Source organism: Siphateles boraxobius, unplaced genomic scaffold, assembly GCF_051911475.1.
Source record: "Siphateles boraxobius isolate OS27281-9 unplaced genomic scaffold, OSU_SipBor_1 66, whole genome shotgun sequence".
NCBI classification, from domain to species: domain Eukaryota; kingdom Metazoa; phylum Chordata; class Actinopteri; order Cypriniformes; family Leuciscidae; genus Siphateles; species Siphateles boraxobius.
The window spans coordinates 13,626,135-13,651,539 of record NW_027509193.1 but is presented as its reverse complement, the minus strand read 5'-3'; the positions used below and the strand labels follow the sequence as shown (position 1 = coordinate 13,651,539).

General features: G+C 39.1%; 4 protein-coding genes across 7 annotated transcripts in view; 1 reads left to right on the top strand and 3 right to left on the bottom strand.

The window, feature by feature from the left end:
• LOC143721715 (uncharacterized) overlaps positions 1-25,405 on the bottom strand; it is a 120,413-nt gene that overhangs the window by 4,537 nt on the left and 90,471 nt on the right. The window lies entirely within an intron of this gene.
• lrrc3cb (leucine rich repeat containing 3Cb) lies at positions 10,763-11,500 on the bottom strand. The gene has a single exon (XM_077213784.1). The coding sequence runs from the start codon at positions 11,498-11,500 to the stop codon at positions 10,763-10,765; it is 738 nt and encodes a 245-aa protein (XP_077069899.1).
• On the bottom strand, positions 18,534-21,813 carry tmem86b (transmembrane protein 86B). Its single transcript, XM_077212430.1, has 3 exons — positions 21,647-21,813; positions 19,901-20,144; positions 18,534-19,114 (listed from the first exon to the last, which is right to left on the bottom strand). The coding sequence occupies exons 1-3, from the start codon at positions 21,809-21,811 to the stop codon at positions 18,660-18,662; spliced, it is 864 nt and encodes a 287-aa protein (XP_077068545.1). The 5' UTR covers positions 21,812-21,813; the 3' UTR covers positions 18,534-18,659.
• aspdh (aspartate dehydrogenase domain containing) lies at positions 22,575-25,293 on the top strand. 4 transcript variants are annotated; one of them, XR_013196772.1, is made up of 8 exons: positions 22,575-22,685; positions 23,026-23,076; positions 23,453-23,597; positions 23,744-23,828; positions 23,967-24,116; positions 24,282-24,505; positions 24,706-24,840; positions 25,127-25,226. XR_013196772.1 is itself a non-coding variant. In XM_077212432.1 (8 exons), exons 2-8 carry the CDS (start codon positions 23,028-23,030, stop codon positions 25,162-25,164), a joined length of 831 nt encoding a protein of 276 aa, XP_077068547.1. In that variant the 5' UTR covers positions 22,575-22,670; positions 23,026-23,027; the 3' UTR covers positions 25,165-25,293. The 4 variants fall into 4 exon arrangements, 3 of the variants coding, with proteins under 3 accessions (XP_077068547.1, XP_077068546.1, XP_077068548.1); XM_077212432.1 differs by having other exon boundaries at positions 22,575-22,670; positions 24,701-24,840; positions 25,127-25,293; XM_077212431.1 differs by having other exon boundaries at positions 24,701-24,840; positions 25,127-25,293.

Below are 25,405 nucleotides of genomic sequence, written 5' to 3'. Positions count from 1 at the left end.
CCCCTGTGCTAACAGGGAACGGCTCAGACTCTTGTCCGCCTACGGTCACCCGAGCAGTCATCCCATCATGGAATTGGCGAAGGATGTTAACAAACTTATCTGGACATCCAAACCTGAGGAGGACATCCCATAAGAGCTCTCTTTGCACAGTGTCGAATGCTTTCGAGAGATCGACAAATGCCATAAACATGTCCTGATGTTGCTCCCGGCACTTTTCCTGAAGCTGCCGGGCTGTGAAGATCATGTCGATCGTGCTCCTGTTCTTTCTAAACCCACACTGTGATCCTGGCAGCATTGACTCAGTGATGTTATTAATAAGCCTCTGATGCAGCACTTTGGCCATGACCTTACCACCAACTGAAAGGAGTGATATGCCCCTGCTATTGCCGCACACGGCCTTGTCACCCTTGTTCTTGTAGATGACTACAATGTTTGCATCTCTCCATTGCTGTGGGATGTTCTCATCAGTCCAGGCCTTGGTGATGTACTGGTAGAGGGTGCGCATACATATGTACCCTCCCTCCTTCAGTAGTTCAGCAGGGATGTTATCAGCACCAGGGGACTTGTTGTTCTTAAGGGAACGGACAGATGATAGAACCTCCTGGAAGGTTGGTGGTAGACTGAGATCGTGGATGGGAGGAAGTTCAGGCAGTTCGTCCAGGATGGTGGGGTCTGCATCAGAGTCCTGATTAAGCAGGGTGTCAAAATGGTCAGCCCACCTCAGTAGGATACTATTCTGATCCTTCAGAAGTGTTTGCCCATCAGCTGTTTTCAGGGAAGTGACACAGCGATTTGTTGGACCGTAGATGGATTTGATAGCATTATAAAAGTTATGCATGTCATATTTATCTGCAAAGGATTGGATTTCATGTGCCTTTTCAGTCCACCACTCATTCTGTATGGCCCGTATATCCTTTTGCACTTTCCCCCGAGCTGCCTGCCAATCCTGTCTAGCCTTAATGGATGAAGGGTTATCTAATGTTTCCCGGTGTGCTTTCCGCATATCCTTAAGCAGGTTGTGGATGATGTCTGAGTTATCGTCAAACCAGTCTTGGTGGTTCTTGCTCTTATAGCCGATGGATTTAGCTGCTGCCTCATAGAGCACAGAGCAAATATAGTTCCACTGTTGTTCCATTGTGTTTTCTGAGCTCAGACAAGTTTCAGACTCCATAAGGTTCTCAGCTAGGAGACGTCGAAACTCACTTCTTGCTTCTATGTTTCCAAAGCTGCTACAATTTAGCCTCTTATTTTTGGACTTTTGCCGTCGCAAAGGGGTACGCACTTCCATATTGAGCTTGGCCACAATCATAGGATGGTCAGTCCAGCACTCTGCACCTCTCATGGCACGAGTGATGAAAACATCCTTGATGTCATTTCTCCTCACCATGATGAAGTTAATCATGTGCCAATGTTTAGAGCGAGGGTGCATCCACGAGGTCTTATATTTTGCCTTCTGCTGGAAGATGGTGTTAGTTATGGTAAGGTTATGCTCAGAGCAAAGAGTAAGTAACCTCATACCATTTGCATTCTCCCTGCCAATGCCATGTCTACCTAGTACTCCATTCCATATCCTGTAGTTCTGTCCCACCCTAGCGTTAAAATCCCCAAGCAAGAGGATCTTATCAATCTTAGGGATCTGGCGAAGAGTTTCATCCAGTGCTTGATAAAAGCATTCCTTGGCTTCATTTTCAGATGGCAAAGTTGGTGCATAGGCACTGAGAAGTGTGGCATAACGCTTTTTTGCCAGGGGGATACGGAGGGTCATTAGCCTTTCACTAATGCCAATAGGTGTTTCTGTGAGACTTGGTAGAAGCGTGTTTTTGATGGCCAGTCCTACTCCATAAAGATGTTTTCCACCTGGGGGGAAACCTTTCCAGAAGAAGGTATAGCCCGTTCCTTCCTCTGTTAGAGATCCTTCATCCAGAAGCCTAGTCTCACTCAGGGCAGCAATGTCGATGTTGTAGCGGCTCAGCTCAGCAGTGATCAGGGCTGTTCTCCTGTGTGGTCTGTCAGAGATGCCATGCGAGTCCAGGAGAGTCCTTACATTCCATGTTGCCAATTTTATATTGTATTGTTTCTTATTTTTCTTATTTCGACCGCAGTAGTGGAATAACCCGATAGACGTGGTAATCTATCCAGGTAAATGGTTGAATGGGCAATTTTTAGGCCACCTTTTCTAGGCCCTTTCCCAATGAGGTAGAGCAGTGTGGTCCCTAAATAGGGCTGCTCCGTCGCACAGGAGTCTGCCGAAATACCTGCCATTTAATCCCAGTTGATAGCGACCAAATAACCTGTGCCGCTGCCGTTGAGGGCTCTGACTAAGAGCTCCCAGTCTATTCAAACCTGCCCCCGTCGTCAGATTCCCCATCGCCGTCAGACTTTTAACCATATGTAAGGTCCAGGTATTGTCACCGTGGTCAGAGGTGGAGACCTGCGCAAGGAAGGTTTTAAAGTGCCAAAGGAGGTGCGCCATCCCCAGTAGCACTATCTTCACCATGATGAGGTAAGTCCCGATGGCAAGGGTAGTCCCAGGACAACCGGTCCCCCATCTTGGCTGCAGGAGGCTGCCGGGTCCTTCGTCTGTTAAGGCCCACCTATTGCGCACCTCCAGTGCATTGCTTTCCTGTCAGGGTATGCTCCCTTAGCCTTATCTCAACAGACTACCCACAAGGCAGTGGGGCTATTTTCCCATAGCTGGGACAGTGGTTGACGGGCGCCAGGGCATTGTCCACACAGTGGTGGGCCTGCACACCACGTCTATGGGGGCCCACTGCTGCTCCGAGATCCCCTGTAGTTTAGCCTGGGACCGTATGATACCCAGTTTCCGTGTGTGGCCCCTAGGAGGCACTACAGGAGTCTTGGTGGTGGAGAGGCTCTGTACTGGCAGAAGGAGGCTTACACACTCGGCTCCTCTTTTCACCCTCTATCAAGAAGGCTAGCCAGAGGCAACAGCTGTAAGCAGAGAGTAACAAGCACAGCATAGCATGTACTAACTACCAACACCACTCTACTACTGCACTAGGCGCTTCACACACACCCTGTGTATTAACACACACACACACACCACTGTATTAGAAACAACACCCTCACAGCAGTGTTAACTAGTTTTTTTGTAATTTGATGCAAAGGTAATATAATACAAAGTATAGTGTTATAAATGTACATACAATTTTTTTTAATAAAAAAAAACTTTGCAGGACTTATGATGTTCATGACCGTTAAAACACATCATTACAGTCTGTGAAAAAGGCCTATGGCGGGGAAGAGTTAAAAGGCATCCACTCACTTTGCATCACCAGGTATTTAAGTAGGAAAACACCATGAATCGTGAACACAGACTGTCCTGTATGTCTGAGCAACCATGTCATTCCACTTTTAAAAACAGGTTTATAAAAGTTAATACAACAGATGAAGCCATATGAGCAGAAATTTATAAAGCTGGACATAGCTCTTATAATAATTGATAATACAGTTGTGTGTGTGATCTCATTACTCCACTAAGAAGTCCGTATAGAAAAATAAAAACATTATTTTTTGTTTGTATGGTGTTGTAATTGTGCCACATTATGTGTGCAAGGGATTATTTTGAATGCATAAAAAGGCCTATTTTGCCTATGCAAAAATTTAGTCTTTACTTTTATATCTATTATTTTCTATTTTGATTAATTTGTTGTAAGCAACCTATTTTATTCTATTGTAGTCGCAAATGTCTTATCAGTGCCTGATTCTTTTATTGGGCATGTACTAGTGTAAGGGTTAGGGTAGTAGGAGGAGAGCGCTTGGCTTCTGGGATGCGACTACCACCAATCAGAGCATACATGGATGACATGACAACCATTACTACAACAGTAGCCTGCACTAATCGGTTATTGGGTAAGTTAACCGATAACATTGAATGGGCACGAATGCAATTTAAGCACTCCAAATCAAGGAGCATCTCGATAATTAAAGGCAAGGTAGTAGATAAAACATTCTTCACTAATGGTGAGGCAATACCAACAGTTTCTGAGAAGCCAGTGAAGAGTCTTGGGAGATGGTACGATGGGGATCTAAAGGACACAGTTCGAGTGGTTGAAGTTAGACCACAAGCAGTGGAAGGGTTGAAGAGCATAAACAGCTGTGCTCTACCAGGCAAACTAAAACTCTGGTGCTTTCAGTTTGGTCTACTGCCGAGGTTACTGTGGCCACTGACTGTGTACGAGGTTTCTTTGACAACAGTGGATAAGCTGGAAGCGTTAATAAGTTCATATATCAGGAAATGGTTGGGAGTTCCACGTTGCCTCAGCAGAGTGGGATTTTATAGTAAAGGAGTATTGCAGCTGCCAGTCTCTGCTTTAACCGAGGAGTTTAAGTGCGCCAAGGTCAGACTGGAAATGACCTTAGTAGAGTCACGCGACAAATGTGTACGGGAGGCAGCCCCTGTGTTAAAAACTGGTAGAAAGTGGTCAGCAAAGAAAGCTGTGGAAGAGGCAAAGGCTGCCCTTCAAATTGGTGATATCGTGGGACAGGTACAGCATGGAAGAGGGAGTTTTGGGCTCAGTTTAACTCCTCCTTAATGGCACAAGGCAGGCCAAGCTCAAAGGAGGAAGCTGACAGTCAACGAGGTGCGAAAGCAGGAGGAGAGGATGAGGTGTATAAAGGCCATTTCCCAAGCCAAGCAGGGAGAGTGGATGAGATGGGAGAGTGTCGAACAACGCAAGATGGGCTGGCAAGACCTTTGGTCAGTGGAAGTGAGTAGGATCAGTTTCCTTATCAGGTCAACATATGATGTTCTCCCATCACCACAGAACCTAAACCTCTGGGTAGGAGAGGATCCCTCTTGTCCTTTGTGTTCATCACCTGCCACATTAAGGCACATTTTGACAGGATGTAAGGTGGCTCTTAGCCAAGGTCGGTTTACTTGGCGCCATGACCAAGTACTCCGATGTTTGGCTTTAGCATTGGAAGACAAGCGTAACATGACCAATAAGTTGCCACCTGTTCTAGCAAAACATTACACGCAGAAGACAACATTCCTCCGCCCAGGCGAGCAACCACCAAGGAAAGGTGTTAAAACCAATTCTCGCCCAGGACAACTGGAAGCTGCTAGGGACTGGAAAATGCTGGCTGATCTTGATCAACGGCTTATTTTTCCACCTGAGATTGCCACCACTAACCTCCGACCAGATATTGTGTTGTGGTCTGGATCAGCACGCATTGTTCAACTGATAGAGTTAACATTGCCATGGGAGGATGCTGTAGATGAGGCATATGAGAGGAAAAAACTGCGGTATGCTCAGCTGGCCACTGAAGCAGAACAGCGAGGATGGAGAGTCCAGGTTTATCCAGTGGATGTGGGTTGTCGAGGATTTGTGGCACACTCTACAACCCGGTTCCTTAGAGACGTCGGATTCAGTGGCCAAGAGTTGCGTCGCACAGTAAAGAACTTATCTGAAGCAGCAGAGAGGAGCAGCAACTGGCTGTGGTTGAGACGGAAAGATTCTGGCTGGCTGTGTACAGGCCGCCCCTCGGATTCGAATCGTGTTCTCGGCCACTCGGATTCGAAAAATTATTGAAAAACTCGAAGAGTCTGTTGGTTTATTTGTATAGTTTGCATAGTAATTACAGTTATTACGTTCCTATTTTGTATGAGTGAGGATTGGTGTTTGGACAGATATTGTGTTTTGCGGTAGTGTGCCATACGGAACCGTTGCCACTGACCTGCTTTAACGTCGGCAGTGGGGCTCGACAGCCTTAGTCAGCATAGGTTACTGTAAAGCTACGTCTTAGTTGGTGCTTATCTTGGCGAAAGCCGAGTACAAATCAGCATGAAGTTTTAACATCTACTCTTGTGTAATGGAAATCATTTTCCTATTTATTGTGCATTTTTGTCTGTTCTGCCCATTAACAAGAATTTTGCATAAAATGAAGGTGTATTTTTATGAATTCTGGGAAATGATTATAACTAATGTTTTATGCCTAATTAACATATTAACACATTCAAAAGTAATAGATTATACATAGCGGTAATGCTTTTTTTGAATTCTGTTAAAAATCAAATTTTGATGGAAAGTCCTGAACAATAAAGTAAATTGTCATCTGATCAACCACACACCACTGTTTATGCTAAGCAAAGCAAAAAAACATGATCAGGAGTTGTTCAGTTTATTGACTCAATTTCACTTCCTAAAAGACAATTTAATAAAAATTAATAGAAGTTCAATCATATACAGTACGTATAAATGCAAATGCATAATACTGGCTCCAAATTTATAAAACAATTGTGTGAATCACTTAAGCATCGGATCAGTAAAGCAGAGAAATATAAAACAATTTTACAAAGTCAGAGGGACATGGAATTTCCCTGAATTTCATCAAGAGTAAATAATCAAAGGGTTATTAGTCTCACAAAAATATCTAATCTACTGTATGTTAAGACCCTAGCCCCCCTTTTCTATCTCTCTCTCTCTCTCTCTCTCTCTCTCTCTCTCTCTCTCTCTCTCTCTCTCTCTCTCTCTCTCTCTCTCTCTCTCTCTCTCTCTCATATCTGTAACACACCTTTGCACCTGATCCTACTGTCATATTGTAATGATATTTTTTTTTTTTGCCATGTTGTTTGTACATGACATGTTCAATAATTTTTTTTTTTTTTTACTTCTGTCGACGTCTAAGCGTAAGTGTTGTTGTAATGTGGTAAGAGACTACATGGAATTTTTGGTGTTCCCATTTGCTCAAAAAGCAAAAGAAAAACTCCGCAACAGTGTTTTCACAACTTTCAAAAGAAAAAAAAATAGAGAGAGACTGATAGCGGCAGTCAAAAGAGACAAATATGTATTTTACCATCACTCCCACAAGCACTGTATTAGAAACACCCTCACAGCGGTGTTAACTAGTTTTTTTGTAATTTGATGCAAAGGTAATATAATACAAAGTATAGTGTTTTAAATGTACATACAATTTTTTTTAATAAAAAAAACTTTGCAGGACTTATGATGTTCATGACCGTTAAAACACATCATTACAGTCTGTGAAAAAGGCCTATCTCGGGGAAGAGTTAAAAGGCATCCACTCACTTTGCATCACCAGGTATTTAAGTAGGAAAACACCATGAATCGTGAACACAGACTGTCCTGTATGTCTGAGCCACCATGTCATTCCACTTTAAAAAACAAGTTTATAAAAGTTTATACAACAAACTGGGTCTTTCGGACAGTTCGTTTCAATGAACCGGTTCAAAAAACAATTCCAACCAATTAATTTACATAATCCCACAATGATGTCACATATATGCAATTTAATTATGAAAGCACACGATAATGATGTGAAACGCGGATGTTTTACATGTCTAAAGCATTTATAGTGAAAAAACTATATTCAGTGTAGTGGAACTCGAGAACTGTTGTAACCATTAACCGTTGGAGTACTGTTGGAGTAACTCCTGCCTAGCCTACTACTGTAGCTGTGTCCCAATTCAGAGGCTGCATCCTCCGAAGGCCGCAAGGTCGGACCGAGCGTTGTTGAATGGGACGGACTAGCCCACGGAAGACTGTTCTTTTCGCAACTCTGACAGCTGCCGTTGATGAGCGGCAGTGACGTTTGTACGGAAGTTTTTTGAAAGTTGTATTAAATGGTATAAAAAACAAATAAGGGTTCAACTGTCTAAATATGTTTTCTGTATATAATAAAGAGTATAAACTATATATAATTGCAATAAATGTCACTATTGCTTTGTCTGATACAGATAATTTGATATGTGCTTTTAATTTACTGAAAATGATGATAGATGAATATAAGAACGACAGTGCGGCAAACAATGGTTATTCATTCATAATTAGGTTACACGAAACACTGTAAGTTATCCTGTCAACTATGACTGCATTAACTACAAGTTTTTTGCCGCAAAAGCTTAATGTGCATTACTGTAGTTGGCAAATGTTTCAACTATGTAACGAGATAAACACCTTTCTGTAGCGTCTTTGTTTCAAATAATGTAATAAAATACAATACCTTACAAATACACAATAACAAACAACTATAATCCTTGGTGTATAGGTTCGCTTTCTTCTGAATTGGGTTCAAACTCACTGGTTGCCATTTTTTTGCATCAGAAGTTTTCAAAACAATTCCACATGTGTAATGGCTGGGATGTTGAAATACCCAATCATAGCAGTGGGCGTTGCGGCACACCTATCAAAACTGAGTGTCTCAAAAGAGAAGGTCAAAAATAGGATAGAAAAAATTTCTAAATTATGATGCTTATTGTGTAAAAATCTTGCAAACATTATAAGTGGACCTCAAAGAACATTATAAAACTTTTTTTGTTTTAAATGCCGTTGATGACCCCTTTAATGCATATATTTACAGCATTTGATTCTTATATGAATGGAAATTCATAACACTGGGCACCTGATCACTTGCTGTCAATAATTGACAATAAAATTGTGAATCACTAAAGCAGCTGATTAGTAAAGCAGAGACATATGAGACCATTCAGAAAGACTCAGTAGAACATGGAATTTCTTGAATTAAACATCTTTAGAGAACAGCTACTGGGTGTAAAAATCATGAACACCTTTTTTCAAACATTACTATGAGTATCAGATGCCACTGATGGGGAGCAGGTGCTGATCCATCATGACTAGCAGGCCCGAACAACAATGATAAAAGATGACAGTGCTGGACATCTGAAGACTGAAGGGTTCAAGCTCTTCCGTCTTTATAAGATAGTTTAATTTTGAGTTCAAATGTGGTGTAGTTGTTAGGTGTAATCTAAATCCAACTCTCACTACTTGTTAAAAGTAGACATCTTATATGAGTAATACAAATCATAGAAGCCTATTGTCTGCATAATTTTGCAACCTAAGCCCAGATCAGTATTTCTATTTCAATAGATACAATATGATATACAGGTACTGCACATAATCTCATTGTTATTGGAGTCTCACAAAAACCCACAATGGGCTCAAATGTAATATACTGTATGTACAACATGTGTGTCCCATTTTGAAAGACACATTCTTTAACCTCAGGAACCATATTTTAATAATAAAATAAAAAGCTTTTGATCCGGGCAGTAAAATATTTTCAATTGGTCTTGTGTCCCAAAGAAATGGTTACCAAGTCTCAATATATCAAGTTCTCAGTTGTTTTTAATGCATATTTCTATCAATAATGATAATCACTTTTTAATTTTCAATTTTTTATTACACTGGATTATTAACATCTTTCAAATATGATGACATTTAAAAGAGTGATTTACACTCTTTTGTTCAAAAGTTTGGGGTCACTAAGATTTTTTTTATTAATTCTCTTATGCTCACCAATCCTGCATTTATTTGATAAAAAACACAGTAAAAACAGCAATATTGTGAAATATTATAACACTTTAAATTAAAGGTACAATATGTAGCTTTTTTGGCCACAGGAGAGCGCAGTTTCCAACAATAATGCGTATGCTTATGACACAGTGATGAGCTGTATGATGGGACTTGCTGTCAAGCTGATGGGTCTAATAATGTTTATGGATGAGTAAAAAAACACTCATGTTTTTTAACATTACAGTGGTATGAAGCAGGTCGCGATTGCTAAAGAGACAGATATCACACTCGAATTCCGCAGATATAAAGGAATAAGGACATTTAATTCTACAGAACTACACGCAAGTGCTGGATTACTCACACAGGTCAGGTTATTAGACGAATTAAACTTGTGAGGTAACGCAGCACTGTTTCACTTGGTCTAACGTTACACTATCACACTAAACGGCATTTAAATGTGTGTTGAAAGTTATAATGTTATTCTACGTGTTTTCTATACGAAACTAGCAGCTAGATCAAGATTAGAATAACATACTGACCATATTCTAACATGTCATCATGTTGAGCTAACGTTAACATTTGTTTTAAACATTTGCTCACCTGTCTAATAAAGCTGTCAAGTCGTGACACGTGAAGCTCTGTCGAGTCCAAATTAGTCACGGGCGTGGAGCTCTCATCATCTCAAAAACGCCACGCTGATATTGATCCTCATTTTAGTTCTACTTGTTTGCTTGCCATGGTCTATGTTTGAACGAAACAAGAACTGTGTGCCACTAAACGTTACACATTACGCAGTTGTCCATGTCTGTCGCCATGGTTACGTCACGGCTATGGCAGTTCGAGCGGAAACCAAGGATAGCACGGATATTGCGTCATTGACAGGCGACATTTTTTTCCGGGACGGCCACTTATTTAAAATTGGAATTTCTCTGAAATAAAAAATCTTTGGAGACTTTTGGGATATTGTAAGTACACAACTGCAGGAAATATATCACACTGTGCAAGTGATTTTTGGATATTTTATTACAAAATTCTTACATATTGGACCTTTAACTGCTTTCCATTTTACTTCATTAAAAAAACAAACATTATTCCTGTGATCTCAATGCTGTATTTTCAGCATCATCACTCCAGTCTTCAGTGTCACATGGTCCTTCAGAAATCAGTCTAATATGCTGATTTTTTTTTCTTTTTTATTATCATCAATGTTGAAAGCAGTTGTTCTGCTTTTTTGGGGAAACCGTGAGACTTCTTTCTGAATACATTTCTTTGATGAATATTAAGTTCAAAAGTACACCATTTATTTGAAATAGAAATCTTTTGTAACATCATATAAGTCTTTACTGTCACTTTCTCTCTTTGGTTTTTTATTTGATCTTTTATACAGAAACATCAATAAAAAAATTAAATTAAATAAAAAACAGTGTGATAACTATGTAATTTTAACCCTGTTATTCATAATTGTGTTACAGCCTGGTGTTAAGTGTCAGTGACTCCTCAGATCTGCCCTGCCTTACATAGTAAATTAAATATGATATAACCATTGCAAACCAGCCAAACATTGTTATCAGCATAGCCACATCAGTGGTCCTCTGGATTGCTGTGCAGAAGTCAAGATCAGTCGCCACCAGAATGAAGGGCATACCTTGAGCCTCCAGCGCTTTGGGTTCAGAAGTGTTGCACACCACCTCAGTGAGGGAGGAGGGATCCAAAAGCAGCTGTGGCATAGCCAGCTGCAGACGACAGTCACACAGCCAGGGGTTATGAGAGAGGTTAGTCTGGGCTCTGAGGTCGCCGAACGCCTTGGGGTCCAGGGTCTGCAGCTGGTTAGAAGAAAGATCCAGGCTGCTCAAAGAGTCTGCAAGGTCTTGAAAGGCTCCAGGCTCCAAGTAGGCCAACCGGTTGTGGGAAAGATCTAATTTGAACAGTATTGGGAGCCCTATAAAGGCATCAGATGGTATGGTAAGCAGCAGGTTGTTGTCTAGGTATAGATGCTTTGTAGTGTTCGGAAGGTCACGTGGCACTGCAATCAAGTGCATGTCACTACAACGGACCACCAGCCCGCCGTCGACACTCTCCGAGCAGAGACAGCTCTCTGGGCATCCGTTTTCTGCTTGGAGGCACAGACACACATCCAAGACGTGGAGCAGGAGGGTGAAAGTGAGAGAAAGGCAACTGGCCACAGCATGACAGCCCATAGGCATACTGACAGTCCCGAACATCAGGAGGAGGAAGAGCACACCAGCTCCAAACAAACAGGAAACAGGAAGAAAATAACAAGTCGTTACAACTGACACCCTGCTATCATTATGCTGGCTGATTGTGGAGTTATTTTGAGGATAAATGGGCACTTGTTAGGTTAATTACCATCAAGAAACTGCTACTATTTGTTAGGGCGTAAACTTAGCTGTGTTCTTCAGATGTAGAGGAACGAGTTGGATATAATAACAGAAAACGGTTGATACAGAGATATAAATGCCTATCCTATTTTTTTAGGGGGGTTCAGTTTATAAAAAAATGTTTTACCCACAGCTCATGAATGTTCAATAATATCGCTCCTCAAGTCCGTTAATGTATAACAATCCAGAAATTCAATAAAAATGGCTTGGATAAGCTTGTGAACTAATGGGGAAAATATGTAAAATAGGCTATTTACCTGAGAGAGTGGAGGATAATTCGTAACTCGCGTTACAAATGTTGTTCTTAGCACATAAACACGGCGTGTTTCCCGATTTGGGCTTATTTCTTCAAACTTTCCATTCATAATTTGGCTATCGGACTAATTTTGACTGATATCCTCTTTCCCTCGGAATGTGAACGTCTCTTCATCACCACAACAACGCATGTGATGATTCCATCGGCATGATTCACAAATGAAGCGGATACGAGTTCATTTCTGTCTTGAAGATCAACTTGATTTTAGAGAAGCCTCTCAGTTCCCATCTCTCTCCTCAGTTCTGGTGTGTATGTGTGTGTGCAGCGCCGCCGCATCACGTGCTGTGCTTAGGGCACCGAGTGCTGAGGGGGCAGCAAAAATTGCGTAATGAAAAATCAATAATCATATCATAGTCATAATAATTATAATGCCCATATTATTTCAGTATAGAAATATTATTAGGCACTTTTTAGGGATGTATATAACAAAACAGGCGGGAGTATTTAATTGCTCTAGAAATACGATGGGTGGGGGGGTGGTTGGAGGTAGGCTATAAAGGAATTATGCTTAGGGCACCAAAATGGCTAGCAGCGGCACTGTGTGTGTGTGTGTGTGTGTGTGGTTTTGGAATAGCCTACCGAAATTCCCCTTCAAGAGGTCTCTCGTATTGCGTAAGTTAGCTTAGGCTATGCAATGGGAAAACTCCTTTTCTCGATAATATTGAAGCAATTTTTTTAAAAACGCAGTGCAGCTGACTGCACAGCACAGCAGACACACAACTGAGTGCCTTAGCTCGCTCAATCGCTGTGCTGCGGCAACTGCACGAGGGTCAATGGCGTGGCGTGTCAATTCCGGTGTCCAAAGCATATTAATTACATTAAAAATGTATACATTTTTAAATGCACTTCATTAAACTCAACTTCCCCCTCTTTAATTACTCATGTGAGAATTCAATATAAATAATTAATCTTGAAGGAACTATTGAGCTCAAAAGTCCCAAAATGTCATTCCGGGTAACTGTCCCGGCTTAAAATCTGAATACAAAAATACGACAAAAATGTAAAAAAATATAAATAAAAGTATTTATAATCTACTTGGGCATAATTGTATCGATGTTTTCAACGATACCTACAAATATAGTGATAATCCTAAGTTTATTTACATTTTTATGACATAAAGACTTTTGTCTCCAAATTGTGATTTCTCTAATGTCATTCCTGGATAACAGACATAAATTACCATTTTGGACCATAATGCATTTTGGTATGTCAAGTGACATGATATTGTATCAAAAAGAAGACCCTGAATGAGCACCAGAACATGTGCAAATGTGAGTAAGCTTCTTTTAAAATGTTAATATTTTGACCTTTTCGGTCACTGGTGCACTTTGGTGTCCTTTTGGATAACACTAATAAAACATTTATAATGTTTTTATATTAAAAAAACTATCTATTTGATCTAAAAGATTACCTTATAGCGATAATAGCTAAGTTGTAGTTTTCCATGGTGGTTAAGTTAGTGCCTGATTATAAAGAAAAAATATTTGTTTTTTCATTCCTGGATAACAACATGTTATTCTTGAATAACAAAAAACCTCTGTTAGCCAGGACATGTCATCCGTTATCCAGAATGACGTAAACGTAACAATCTAGTTTTTAATTAACATTTGTAAACTTTTAGGCATAGTTATTTTAGTTATATTATTAACATTAACATTATTTACATAATTGTATGTTTTTTTGCCATATTTTTGCTGTCATTCATCTTGATTTCATATGATTTAATGAGTCACATTTAATTATCTTCGAATTGAATTTTGTAATGTTAATAATAATGTAATCATGAATGATGTAGTCATATTTATTAATTATACCCCATTTTGGTAACACTTTATAATAACTGCATGCTATTAATCATTAGTTAAGCATTAGTAAACAGTTAATTCATAATTTATAAAACATTAATAGACATTAATAAGAAGTTTACATATACAGCTATAAATGCTTTATTCTTGATTTATAAGCATATCTATAATGTGTTTAATAATTGTATTTTCATACTTTGTTAATGATCAATTTATACATTCTAAATGAAGTATAGCATTATTTACAAACCAGTTATTTGGGAGTTGATAAGTGATTCATAAGATCACTTAGAAAGTGTGAGTAAATGTAGTAAATTCAGGTAGTTATAAAGACATCTTATAAAAAACATTATTTAGACATATAGTAATAGTTACTTAGTGTGTTAGTAAATGCTTTATTAACATGTATTTCTACTGTAATTCAGGGTTAATTCAAGTAGTTATAAAGCATTTAGTAGTGGTCGGTTAACTATTTTGTGAGCTCATCTAAAGAGAGGACTAGTTATGCCTTGTAAAGCGTTTTTAAGGAGATTTAAAGGCTCAGTTCTATGTCATATTTCTATGTTCTGAATCACTGTGTTGTGTTTGTTTCCTTTTTCTGTTTAGAAGATAACTGAGTCTTTAAATCTCCTTTATATGCTTTACGAGGCATAACTAGTCCTCACTTTAGATGAGCTCACAAAATAGTTAACTGACCACTACTAAATGCTTTATAACAACTTGAATTAACCCTAAATTACAGTAGAAATACATGTAAATAAAGCATTTACTAACACACTAAGTAACTATTACTATATGTCTAAATAATCATATGTATGAATGTACATTTTAATAGTTTATTAATCATTTACATACACTTTCTAAGTGATCTTATGAACCACTGACAGTTCCTACATAACTGGTTTGTAAATAATGCAAAACTTCATTTAGAAATGATAAATTGATAAATCATAAAGTAGGAAAATACAATTATTAAACATTATAGATATGCTTTTAAATCAAGAATAAAGCATTTATAGTTGTATTTATAAAATATGTTAATGTTTTATCACAAAATGTATGAAATGCTGTTGCATTTAAGTGTTGGCTGAATTAATCAATTTACATAAAAAAAAATTTGATTGACACGTTTTTAACGATTTAAAAAAAGTTTTAGTATTTCTTACTTTGTTTCAAGTTTAAGTGTTGGAAAGAAAAATGATACCGAGGCTGGTTTTCATTTTAATCCTGAAAAATATTGCAGAATGTCCTTCCGTCTAACAGTATGTCATTCCGGCTAACAATGACACAGGAAATTAATTTAACCCGTATTTGTGTGTTAGATTACACAATTCATTTTTTTTGTTGAGTTAAGGATAAAACAAGTCTTATTTACTTTATTGGAAAACTTTTTAAACATTTCCCAGCTTTTTTTTTATTTGGTTCTGAATTTTGAGTTATCAGCAGCCAAACATGAGCCCATGTCTATATGAAATCCCAAATTGATTATATTAATTATTATTAAAATGTAGTTTTCCGAGCACTAATTGTTTGTTGAGCTCCAATTATGGATATCAGTACATTTGTATATGCCAACAATGGTAGCAATGTAATTAATTTAAAAATTCATTACGTTACGCAGGAATGACATTTTCATGGGGAAAAATATCTGATTCACCAAAAAAAATGGTTAATTACATTCTTGAAATGTGTACATGTAATTGCATTACATACACAACACTCTAATAAGTATATAAAGTCCTAAAATGGGAATCTTTTGCCAGTTTTATTTTTTTTTCACATTTTAAATCCTTATCCGTCATTCACCCACGAACCTATGGCGAGTCCGCTAGGATGCGCGAACCAATCAGAGCCCGCCAGAATGGGCGTGGCTTATACAATATAAGCCACCCATTTCGCCATAGAATTCAGATTTAATCTCCTTCAGCAAATTTCACTTCGCTGACCTCCAGATGAGAAGCCTTGCTGGCGTTGAAAAGCCTTCAGCGGAACAAGCACCTGCTAATCAGTTCTGAGGTCGCGGGCTTCCTGGTTTTCAACTGGACGCCACCTTCAGCCCGCTGTTCTGCCCTCCGGCGTGCTATATCCTTTACAAGCAAATAGTGTGTTTGTCGTTGCGACTCACTTTTCTAAAAAGAGCAATTTCTAGGCGTTGCTACAAATGTCTCGGGTCTCCTGCACATCGTGCAGAGGCCCTCTCTTCGGCGGAGATCGTCACATCCTCTGCGCTTCCTGTCTTTTGCCTTGACCACACGGAAGTTGCACTCGCTAAGGGCGGCTGCCCGGAGTGTGATGAAATGGTGCTCTCCACCCTGCGGTCTCGTCTGGCTACCTTCGCCCACGACGACCCCACGCCTCCCGCTCCACCTTTTCCTCTGATCGAGCCGTGCAAGAAAAAGCACCGCGCACAGAGGATGCCATAGTGGATGAACACGAGCGAGCACACACCGGCCAAGTCACCGCATGCCTCGCTCTCTCCCAGAGAAACACCCTCGCCGGTCCTATTTACTCAGGAAGACCAGCGCCCCTCTCAGCAAGCGGCCGGTCTTGGCTCTTTTGGTGGATCAGATGAGGAAGATGAGAAGAATGACAGCATTTCTTTCGCTGCATCCGAATGCGAGGAATGGGCGGGCTCTGTGACTGACCCTGCGCCCTCAACACAAGCCAGCACGAATGACGTGAGAACCAGCTTTAACGCAGAGCTTCTCTGCGTGCTAACTAAGGCCGTTGAAGACCCCGGGCTCGAGTGGTCTTCGCCCGAGGAGCCCACGCGCAGCAGGCTGGACGAATGGTTCCTGCATGGGCGCCAACAGGCCCCTCAGCAGAGACCCGCCCCCTTCTTTCCAGAAGTGCATGGCGAGCTAACGAAGTCATGGAAAGCGCCGCATTCAGCTCTTCTAAAGCCTTCCTTCTTCTCAACGCTCTCGACCGTTAACGGCGCTGAGGAAAAAGGGTACGAAGCAATTCATCCCCTAGAAGAGGAGGTGGCCACACACCTCTGCCCGGCCACCGCTATCAGATGGAAAGCTAAGGCTACCCACCCATCGAAGCCTTGCCGCACCACTTCAGCTCTCGCTGGCCAAGCTTCACACCATGGCTGTCCTCCAGGTTTTTCAGGCCAAACTTCTCCGCTCGATGCACGAGTCTGGACCTGAACCGGAAGCTTTCAGAGATCTGCACAGCGCCACAGACCTGTAGGTGCATGGCGAACTTGACGGTTCTTGAACGTCATCTTTGGTTGAACTTAACAGAGATGAAGGATGCAGATAGGGCAGCTTTTCTCAACTCCCCTATCTCCACCACCGGTCTGTTCGGCCCAGCAGTCAAAGGTTTCGTGGAACGTTACACACAGGCTCAGAAAGCATTTCAGGCTATGCGTCGCTTCCTCCCTAAACGATCCAGCTCTTCTTCGGGCCGCCACAAGAGGGCGCCGCCTCAGCTAGTGAAGCCAGCGCCGCCGGTCTCCCAGCCCCGCCCAGCGGCTGAAGTCCGTCACAACTCTCGCTCAACAAAGTGACAGTAGTTCCCAGAGCGACGGGGACCCCGACCCAAGATTGTGTTGGACCAGGTGCTTGCGCTCCTCTCAAGGGATTTCAGAGGATGTTAGGCCTCATGACCTCAGCATCATCAGAACTCCAGTTGGGTCTACTGTATATGCGTCCCCTCCAGCACTGGTTAAAACCCTGTGTACCAGCTCACACGTGGCGATCTGGCCACTTACACATCAAAGACACGGCTGTCTCAGAGCCCTGGCTCCATGGAAAGCAGCCGACTGGTATCAGTCCAGCGTGAGAATATTGCTTCAGTATTCTTGAGAAAAGGAGTTTTTCCATAGCGTAAGCTAACTTACGCAATACTCGTTCCCTACTCTCAGGGAACGCTTTCCTCACACATAACTCAAGATAATCGACAGATAGCGCTATAAGTGAATGGGGAACATTCTGTCGATGATGTTTGACCTTACTTGACGCAGCACAAAATACATTAGTGTCAAATCATTTCAGTTCACTTCACAAGTTATTTATTAATACTATTATGAAATAAATTTTAGCCTAATAAGATACTAAATGTTCAGTCTAGATATGTTTATACAGGCTAAAACTGCTTATATTTAGCAATTTTATAATTTCTATTATATAAACTATTAACAATTAGCCTTATGATAGCTGAATTAAAAATAAAATCTAGTGTTTCTCGCTATTGCTTTCATTTTATTTTAAAAATGGTCTCAGGTCCCATTGTATGCCACAAAAGTACGTTATAAAACACAAAAGTATTCCATGAGATTTTAATCTATATGCCTACTGATATTTTCATTACATCAATTTTTTTTTTACATGTTTTCTTTTGCCAACAACTAGACCATAAAAGTTTCATGAATCAGTCAATAAATACATATCTGTAACACACTGTGACATCACCTCCTTTATTTTCTGTTTAAATATGACAAACTCATAATCTGCTCTAGAAATAGCATAATTTCAATGTAGAGCATCCAAGCATAAATATTTGTGTTGTTAGACAAAATAAAATTTGATTTAATACATCTAAATTTAATCAAATCAGTTCATATCAGTGGAGAGTCTGTTGTGAGGAGTTAACATCTGCTGCAGTGAAACTACAAGTAAGTCTCAGCTGTTATGTATATTGTGTAATATTTCAGATATTTAGCGATATAAATTATGTCCACACAAAATAGTTGTGGATTTACTGCGAAACTGACACAGGTTTATTCAAATAGGTCCCATTTTATACCGTAATCAATTATACCCTTTTCAGTGATGATGATATACAAAGTGTTTGTGTGGCATCACTGAACCAATATCCTGAGTTCACAGCAGTTTTATGATCTCTTCCACTTGTGGATATCATCAGCATCCTCCTCCAGCACTGCCTTCACGTCACCTAGCGCAATCATCAACTGTGCCAGGTAGTATGTTGTCATAATAATGTGCCTTTCGTATTCTATATCAAAGACATTGAACTTTGTCAGTGCAATTGTGAGGTCAGAAGCCATGAAGACCAGGCTCCCCAGCAGGACAAGCGGCCGCCGTGTACGAACAGCCAGTGTAGCCATGATGACAATGAGCAGCACATAACCCCCAATGGCTGGGACAAGGACGTCAGCTTCTGGATCAAGCCATAGGAAAGGCACCAGGTACACATAAAGTCCACCGCCTATCAACCACAGGGGCAGGTAGAGGATATAGAATGAGAAAGATGAAGATTTTGCATAATATCGTGATGACATGAAGGAGAAAGAGTAAAGCAAGTGGGCCAGAGCAAAACAGCTCATTCCTGAAAAAGAAAACAGAAAGAGATTGGACTGTGAAGCAGGGTTGTTGCAATTAACTAAAACAATAAAAAAACATTTCTGTTACTTAAAGTAAAATAGATGTCAATCAAAATAAAAATTAAATATTTACTTATTTTTTTAACTAGTTGCCAAGTAAAGATTTCTAATTTCTAATAAAAATGAATAAAAGATAAAGACTTATAATAAAAATAAAAAGAGACAAAATCACACAACAAAATTACAAAAACTTGAACTAAAATTAGATTAACCACAAATTCAAACTATTAATAAAAACTGATGTTAATATAACACTGCTGTGGGGAATTGTTATTAATTCTATATTAAAATGGAAATAAATTTAAAGTAATTAAAAACATTTGTAATAAAAAAAATATAATTCTGAATGGTAATTCTCATTTTATTCTCATTATTGTGATACAGTAGGCCTACTTACAAATACGATGTATATAGTTAAAATAAAGACTGAACAAATTAGTATCATGATGTATTAATACTTTACAATTTAAAAAAGAAAATATTTTATTACTATTTTGCATTGTGGTGATGACAGTTTTCATGGAGTAATTGTGACTAACTGCCATGAAAATGATATCCCTAATATTCCAATGTATATGTGTGTGTGTGTGTGTGTGTGTGTGTGTGTGTGTATATATAGCCTATATATATATATATGGCCTGGGCATGTACTTGGTAAATTCTGGGTCATTAACCCTGATAGTCTTAAGTTAAGATATATAACTGTTAAGCCATAAAGAAAGAAATTTTACCATGAATGAAAAGTTCTGGCCAAATAAGGCAACAGTCTCCGCCCGCTGAGAGCAGCAACCCTCCGGCCACACCCAATAGACTACGCCCCCCATTATAGCTGAACACCAGAAGGACCAACGAGAGGATGGGAGCAGCCTTTATTCCAGCAGCCAGAACAGAGGGGGCGGAGTCTGGGATCCACAAATAGAAGTATATTGTGCAGGATGCAAAAAAAGGGAGGAGGTAGAGGAACAGTACACCGCACTGGAAAAGAATGAAAACAGTACAGGCATCAGTTATATAAACACACAGTCTGCACATTCTGCTCTAAAAAGAACTCTAACAGTCTCACATTTTTCATATTAAACATCAAATGCAAATATCTTTGTTATGAGGAAATGAAAACATGATATGAGTGTGAATCCATAATAGGCTACTAGAAAAATAATTGTGACTAAATGTGGATCTAAATATTTAAACTGGATGTTTGTGAATCCCACAAAAGGAGAACGCAGGTGTCTTTGTGTACAGGTGTGTGCGCAGGGCCGTCCATAGTGGGGTGAAAGGTGGTAACAATTATAGAGACAATTATATACAAAATCTAGCAGTTATACTTTATAGGCTCCTGTTGTATGAATAATTCTATTCTTTATATTAGTTGTATGCCTGAGATTTATATGAAAACTACAAAAACATGCAATTTGGTTAAATATTTTTTCCAAATATCTGCTTCTCTTCACTCCCTAAAAAAATAGTTTTGTCCGATTTAAAGTATTTATTAAATATTCAGTCAGTGACAAACATCAGATGGACCCAATACAATTGTAAATCCCACCCCAGCTCGTGAACAGAATCAATCAGAGTTGAAGCGGCAGCTGCCTGAAGTTGATGAACTTGGTGGAAGAGCAGGAGCAGACTGACTTACTGAAAAATGTCGGGGAAAAGAAAACATAAATCAGGGTAAAACGCCATGAAAAGAAGGAGAGGGAGGTCAGGAGAGTTGTTGTATCCCGGTCGACGGTCAAGACGTTCTTAAAGACAGGTTGTATTGTTATTTCGCTGGGAATAAGAAAAATACCGCCCACAGCACAGCCTGCCGGGGACTGTCACTTTTCATTATCGGTGGGCACCACAATCGACCGAATGATCACGTGGTCAAAATCCCTGTATTTTTACACTATTGAAAAAAGAGTTCAAAAATTGACACGAGTCACGACGCTTTGCATTATGCCTGCCGGCTGATGATGTATGTAACATCAAGAAAACACGAATAGGCAACACACTGCACTTGGATTAATAAATGTATTAACTTTATTAAATAATATTACCAGTTCCATATTATCTTTATTAAAAAATAAGACAATAAATTATTTTATTTTTTAAATTTGAGTGCATTCTTGTCAATTTCTAAATGTTTACTTTTTGATTTATGAATTATAACAGACTGATGGGTGGAAAAAACATAATTTTGCTGTTACTATTTTAAAAATTGTTTTTTATTATTATTTAACAATTTCTTGCTTTTTGTTAGTTTTTATTAGTTGTAATTTTTATATAAACATTTAACTTTTAAAATAAAGGTTTTACAACTACATCACCATCTTCTGTTATGGGCCTCCATGCTCATATATTGTACAGTATATGCTATGATATTAGTGGAGGGTGGTGGGGGCCCACATCAATATTTTTTCAGAGGCCCCAAATCCTCTAGCTATGGTCCTTTGTGTGTGTGTGTGTGTGTGTGTGTATGTGTTTGCTGTGATTACCGTGTTTCTGCGTTGTCTGCGGTCAAAGGCACTTGTCTCCAGGATGTCCATCATCTGTTCTGGCCTAAACAGTAATACACACACCGTTCTCAGATGTGGGCCACGTATTCCACAACTGGGAGATCTGTAATGTCTCTGTGGACTATGTATACCAGTGTTTTTCATTGGCTGGGGCAGGTCTGGACTTTGGACCATTATGAGGGATGTGTTATCTGTCAGATTGTTCTGTCATAAACAAAGTTCACCCCTCACTCTCTCTCCTTCTTTCTGTGCCTGTCTCTAACCGCTGCTCTCAGCATCATGGCCTATTACCCTGCAGTGACATCATCAGTATGAGCAAAGGTTTGATGATTGAGACACAAGTTCAGGAAGATCATTTTTTATTATTTTTTATTATTATAAGATCATTATTATTATTAATTATAGAACATTATCTTTCAAACTTTGATTTCTGTCTTTTCAGCTTTTTTTATTAATTTTATCAGCTTTTCTGTTGTTTGTAGATGTCAGAGTAAGGAGAAACACAAGAGACTTTTTATTTACATTTTTATATATTTAGGTTAGTATAAACAATTATCAAAAGTATTGTAATTATTATAATAATAATTGTAATTCTAATTATTTTTCATTATTTTTGATTATATATAGATTATATATTTGATATATATATATATATATTCTAGATACATTAAATGTTTTATATTTTTGGGAGTCTAACATAACATTTTTGTCTTACTCTTGTTAATAAGTTGTTTTAAGAGCAGATATTCTAGATTGATAGCATGGCAACTTAATGAAGTTTCTTCGGTCTGGGTTCATGATCCCCGTTTCTACCTCATCCTCATAAATAGTATTAGCCTACAGTGCTCCTTTAAAATATCCACACAAAAGATTCACACATAAAGTTTAATCATTAACATGAACTTTAACCAGGTCCAGCTCTATCCAACAATCTCTCAAGTTCAAACAGCGAAACAAGATCGACGAACATCGAGAAGAAAGAGAGAGTGAAAATAGAGAAAGGGTAAGGATTAAGCAGGTAAGTGAAGGTTGAGAGGAGCGATTGAGATCAGTGTGTTAGAGATAAAGGAGAATATTTATAGTTTGACGGTGACATTGGAGAAAATGAAAAGGGGGAGGGGCCAAAGTTTTAATCAAGAGTATGTGTGGGGAATATAGGCTACATGCAATATAAGCAAATCTTCTTGGCCTACATGCTGTTTCCATGTTTCAAAAGTTACAAAATAGACTACACTGTTGTTATATAGTTTTGGGTAATAATTAGCTCCATTGAACTACGTTTAGCAAACAAACCCTGGAGATTAGACATTCTATAGAAATGCTATTATGGTTCTTCTGAATCTCTTTTCTGTTTGTAGATATGTCTGATATATCCTTAAAGGTTGGAATTGTGGGATATGGACATTTAGGTGAGTTCTCCAGTAAAAAAAACCTTCTGTTTCAACTTTCCCTACAGTGTATTACACATTGATATATTTAATTTGCACTTAAATATTGCATATTACCTTATACAAAATAAGCATTTTTATAGTCCTGTTATATTTTTAAATATAACATCTTAAGGCCATTTTCTCATTTAATCTGCATATAACCATGTATTGTGTCATCGAAAAGTATCTGGGACTTTTGATTCATTAGTGAATCTGTCCATACCACAAACCACTAAAATATCATAAAAATGTATTGGTCAAGAAGTGTGGAAGAGCTGTGATTACTCATGTTCAGTATCAATTGATGTTCTGTCAAACCACAATGCTTGTATTTCATCTTTCTCTCTACATTCAGGACAGTTTCTTGTTGAGAAGATCCAAAGGGAAGGAGCTAAAGTGGGGCTGCAATTAGCATTTGTTTGGAACCGAAATCCAGACAAACTTAAAGATTCATTGCCGAAAGAGCTCATTCTACATGACCTCTCAGATTTTACATGCAGGTAAACAATGCTAATATGTTTGTATGCACATGCATGTTTCAAATTAATGGCAAAAAGTGTCCCAATCAACCTGAAATCACCCTATTTGTTTAAATGTAAACAGGAGAGCAAAAAAGCACTTATAATTGTTTTTGTGTGTGTTTCAGAGTAACTGATGTAATAGTGGAGGTGTGTCATCCACAGATAGTTAAAGAGTTTGGGGTCAGATTTCTGTCACACGCTCATTTCCTGGTAACTTTACTGTTTACCTCTATATTATCACCTGCAATTGCTTTCCATATTATTTACATTTATTTCATAATGATTACAAGCTGTGTTGGCTATGTAATTGTTATAGAACTATCCCTGATTAAGTTTTTCCCTCCTCAGGTGGGCAGCCCTTCGGCCCTCTCCGACATCCAGCTTGAGCACGAGCTCCGCACTGCTGCAAAACAACATGGGAAAACACTTTATGTGCCCAGTGGTGCATTATGGGCTGGCCAAGATATTCAAAAAATGAACGACAGCGGAACATTGCAGGTGAGACCATTTATTATAATTATTTACTGTACAAATTTTAATATGATTGCTCATGAAAAATATTTATATTTAACAGGTGGTCAGCAAAGTTAATAGCTGAAGTTCAACTTAATATATTTTTTAATGTGAGAGTAATTTTTCAAATGTCAAATGTCTCTCTCGTAGGCTCTTTCCATCCGAATGTCTAAACATCCCTCTTGCTTTCGACTGACTGGTGGCCTGCTTTCTGATTGGACGGAGGGAGAGGGGAGGCGGGTCTTGTACCACGGCTCAGTAGCAGAGCTTTGCCCCATAGCCCCCAACAATGTGAACACGATGGCAGCTGCGGCCATAGCCGCATCAAAGTTGGGTTTCCATGGGGTTACTGGAGAAATTGTTTCAGACACTGCGTGAGTTGCCAACTGGTTCCCAAAATATTTCATTCCTCATAAAACACAATAAAACTGCCTCCATACCAAGACTTTTCAGCATGTTGCTAAGTAGTTGTTCACTGGCAAAAGTATAAAAACACTATGTTTCAGGTTTGGGTTTTGTTCAAATCCCTAATCTTGACTATGAGCTTCTCTTCTTGCCCTTCTCTCCAGATTAGCAGACTACCATATTGTGGAGGTTGAGGTAATAGGTCCAGATGGGTTCTCAGTGAAAACGGTAAGACAGAACCCCGCTAAACTGGGAGCTGTAACAGGAAATGCCACATACAATTCCTTCTGGAGCAGCTTACTGGGTATGTTTGCTTAAGAAAGACAGATGGAGTGTATATAGCCAAAAAACACAGTATGTGCTGAACATCCTAAGCCAAATCTGGTTTTACACAGATAATATAGCCATAAAAAATAATACCATCATAAACTTTTGGATTCTTTCTTTCTGTCCAGCTAAAGTTTGAAAATGAATGAAAATTCCAAAATGATACATTCATATATGCGGTTACATAATATCTCTAGTCTCATATCTTATTATCGGTCTTATTATACATTACATTAAATCTGAATTTTGTCTTTTTTTTCCAGTCTGCAAGGGTCACGGAGGGAGGGTATATCTGTGTTGACAACAGTGGATTACTGCAGAAAGTGTACAACTTCTTAACCGAAGAATAAAAGTTGGACATGAATAATAATAAAAAACTGTCGTCATGTCAATAATGTTGTAGACTTTAATCTCAGTTGTACAGCTGTGACAGACATGACTAATTTAAACAGTGCTTGTGTTTATTTGTATTACAGTATCAATGATCCTCCAGTGCATTCGTTTGTCAGGTCAGCTTTTGCTACATTACTTGCTTGTGATTC

Excerpts from the sequence above, each read along its gene's own strand:
- tmem86b (XM_077212430.1), bottom strand. The coding sequence starts at position 21,811 with ATGAAAAACACTGGTATACATAGTCCACAGAGACATTACAGATCTCCC. Across the intron at positions 20,145-21,646 it reads GCAGACAACGCAGAAACACG|TGCGGTGTACTGTTCCTCTA; the intron begins GTAATCACAGCA and ends ATTCTTTTCCAG. Across the intron at positions 19,115-19,900 it reads GCCAGAACTTTTCATTCATG|GAATGAGCTGTTTTGCTCTG; the intron begins GTAAAATTTCTT and ends TTTCTTTTTCAG.
- lrrc3cb (XM_077213784.1), bottom strand. The coding sequence starts at position 11,500 with ATGCCTATGGGCTGTCATGCTGTGGCCAGTTGCCTTTCTCTCACTTTC.
- aspdh (XM_077212432.1), top strand. The coding sequence starts at position 23,028 with ATGTCTGATATATCCTTAAAGGTTGGAATTGTGGGATATGGACATTTA. Across the intron at positions 23,829-23,966 it reads TGTCACACGCTCATTTCCTG|GTGGGCAGCCCTTCGGCCCT; the intron begins GTAACTTTACTG and ends TTCCCTCCTCAG. Across the intron at positions 24,506-24,700 it reads GAAATTGTTTCAGACACTGC|ATTAGCAGACTACCATATTG; the intron begins GTGAGTTGCCAA and ends CCTTCTCTCCAG.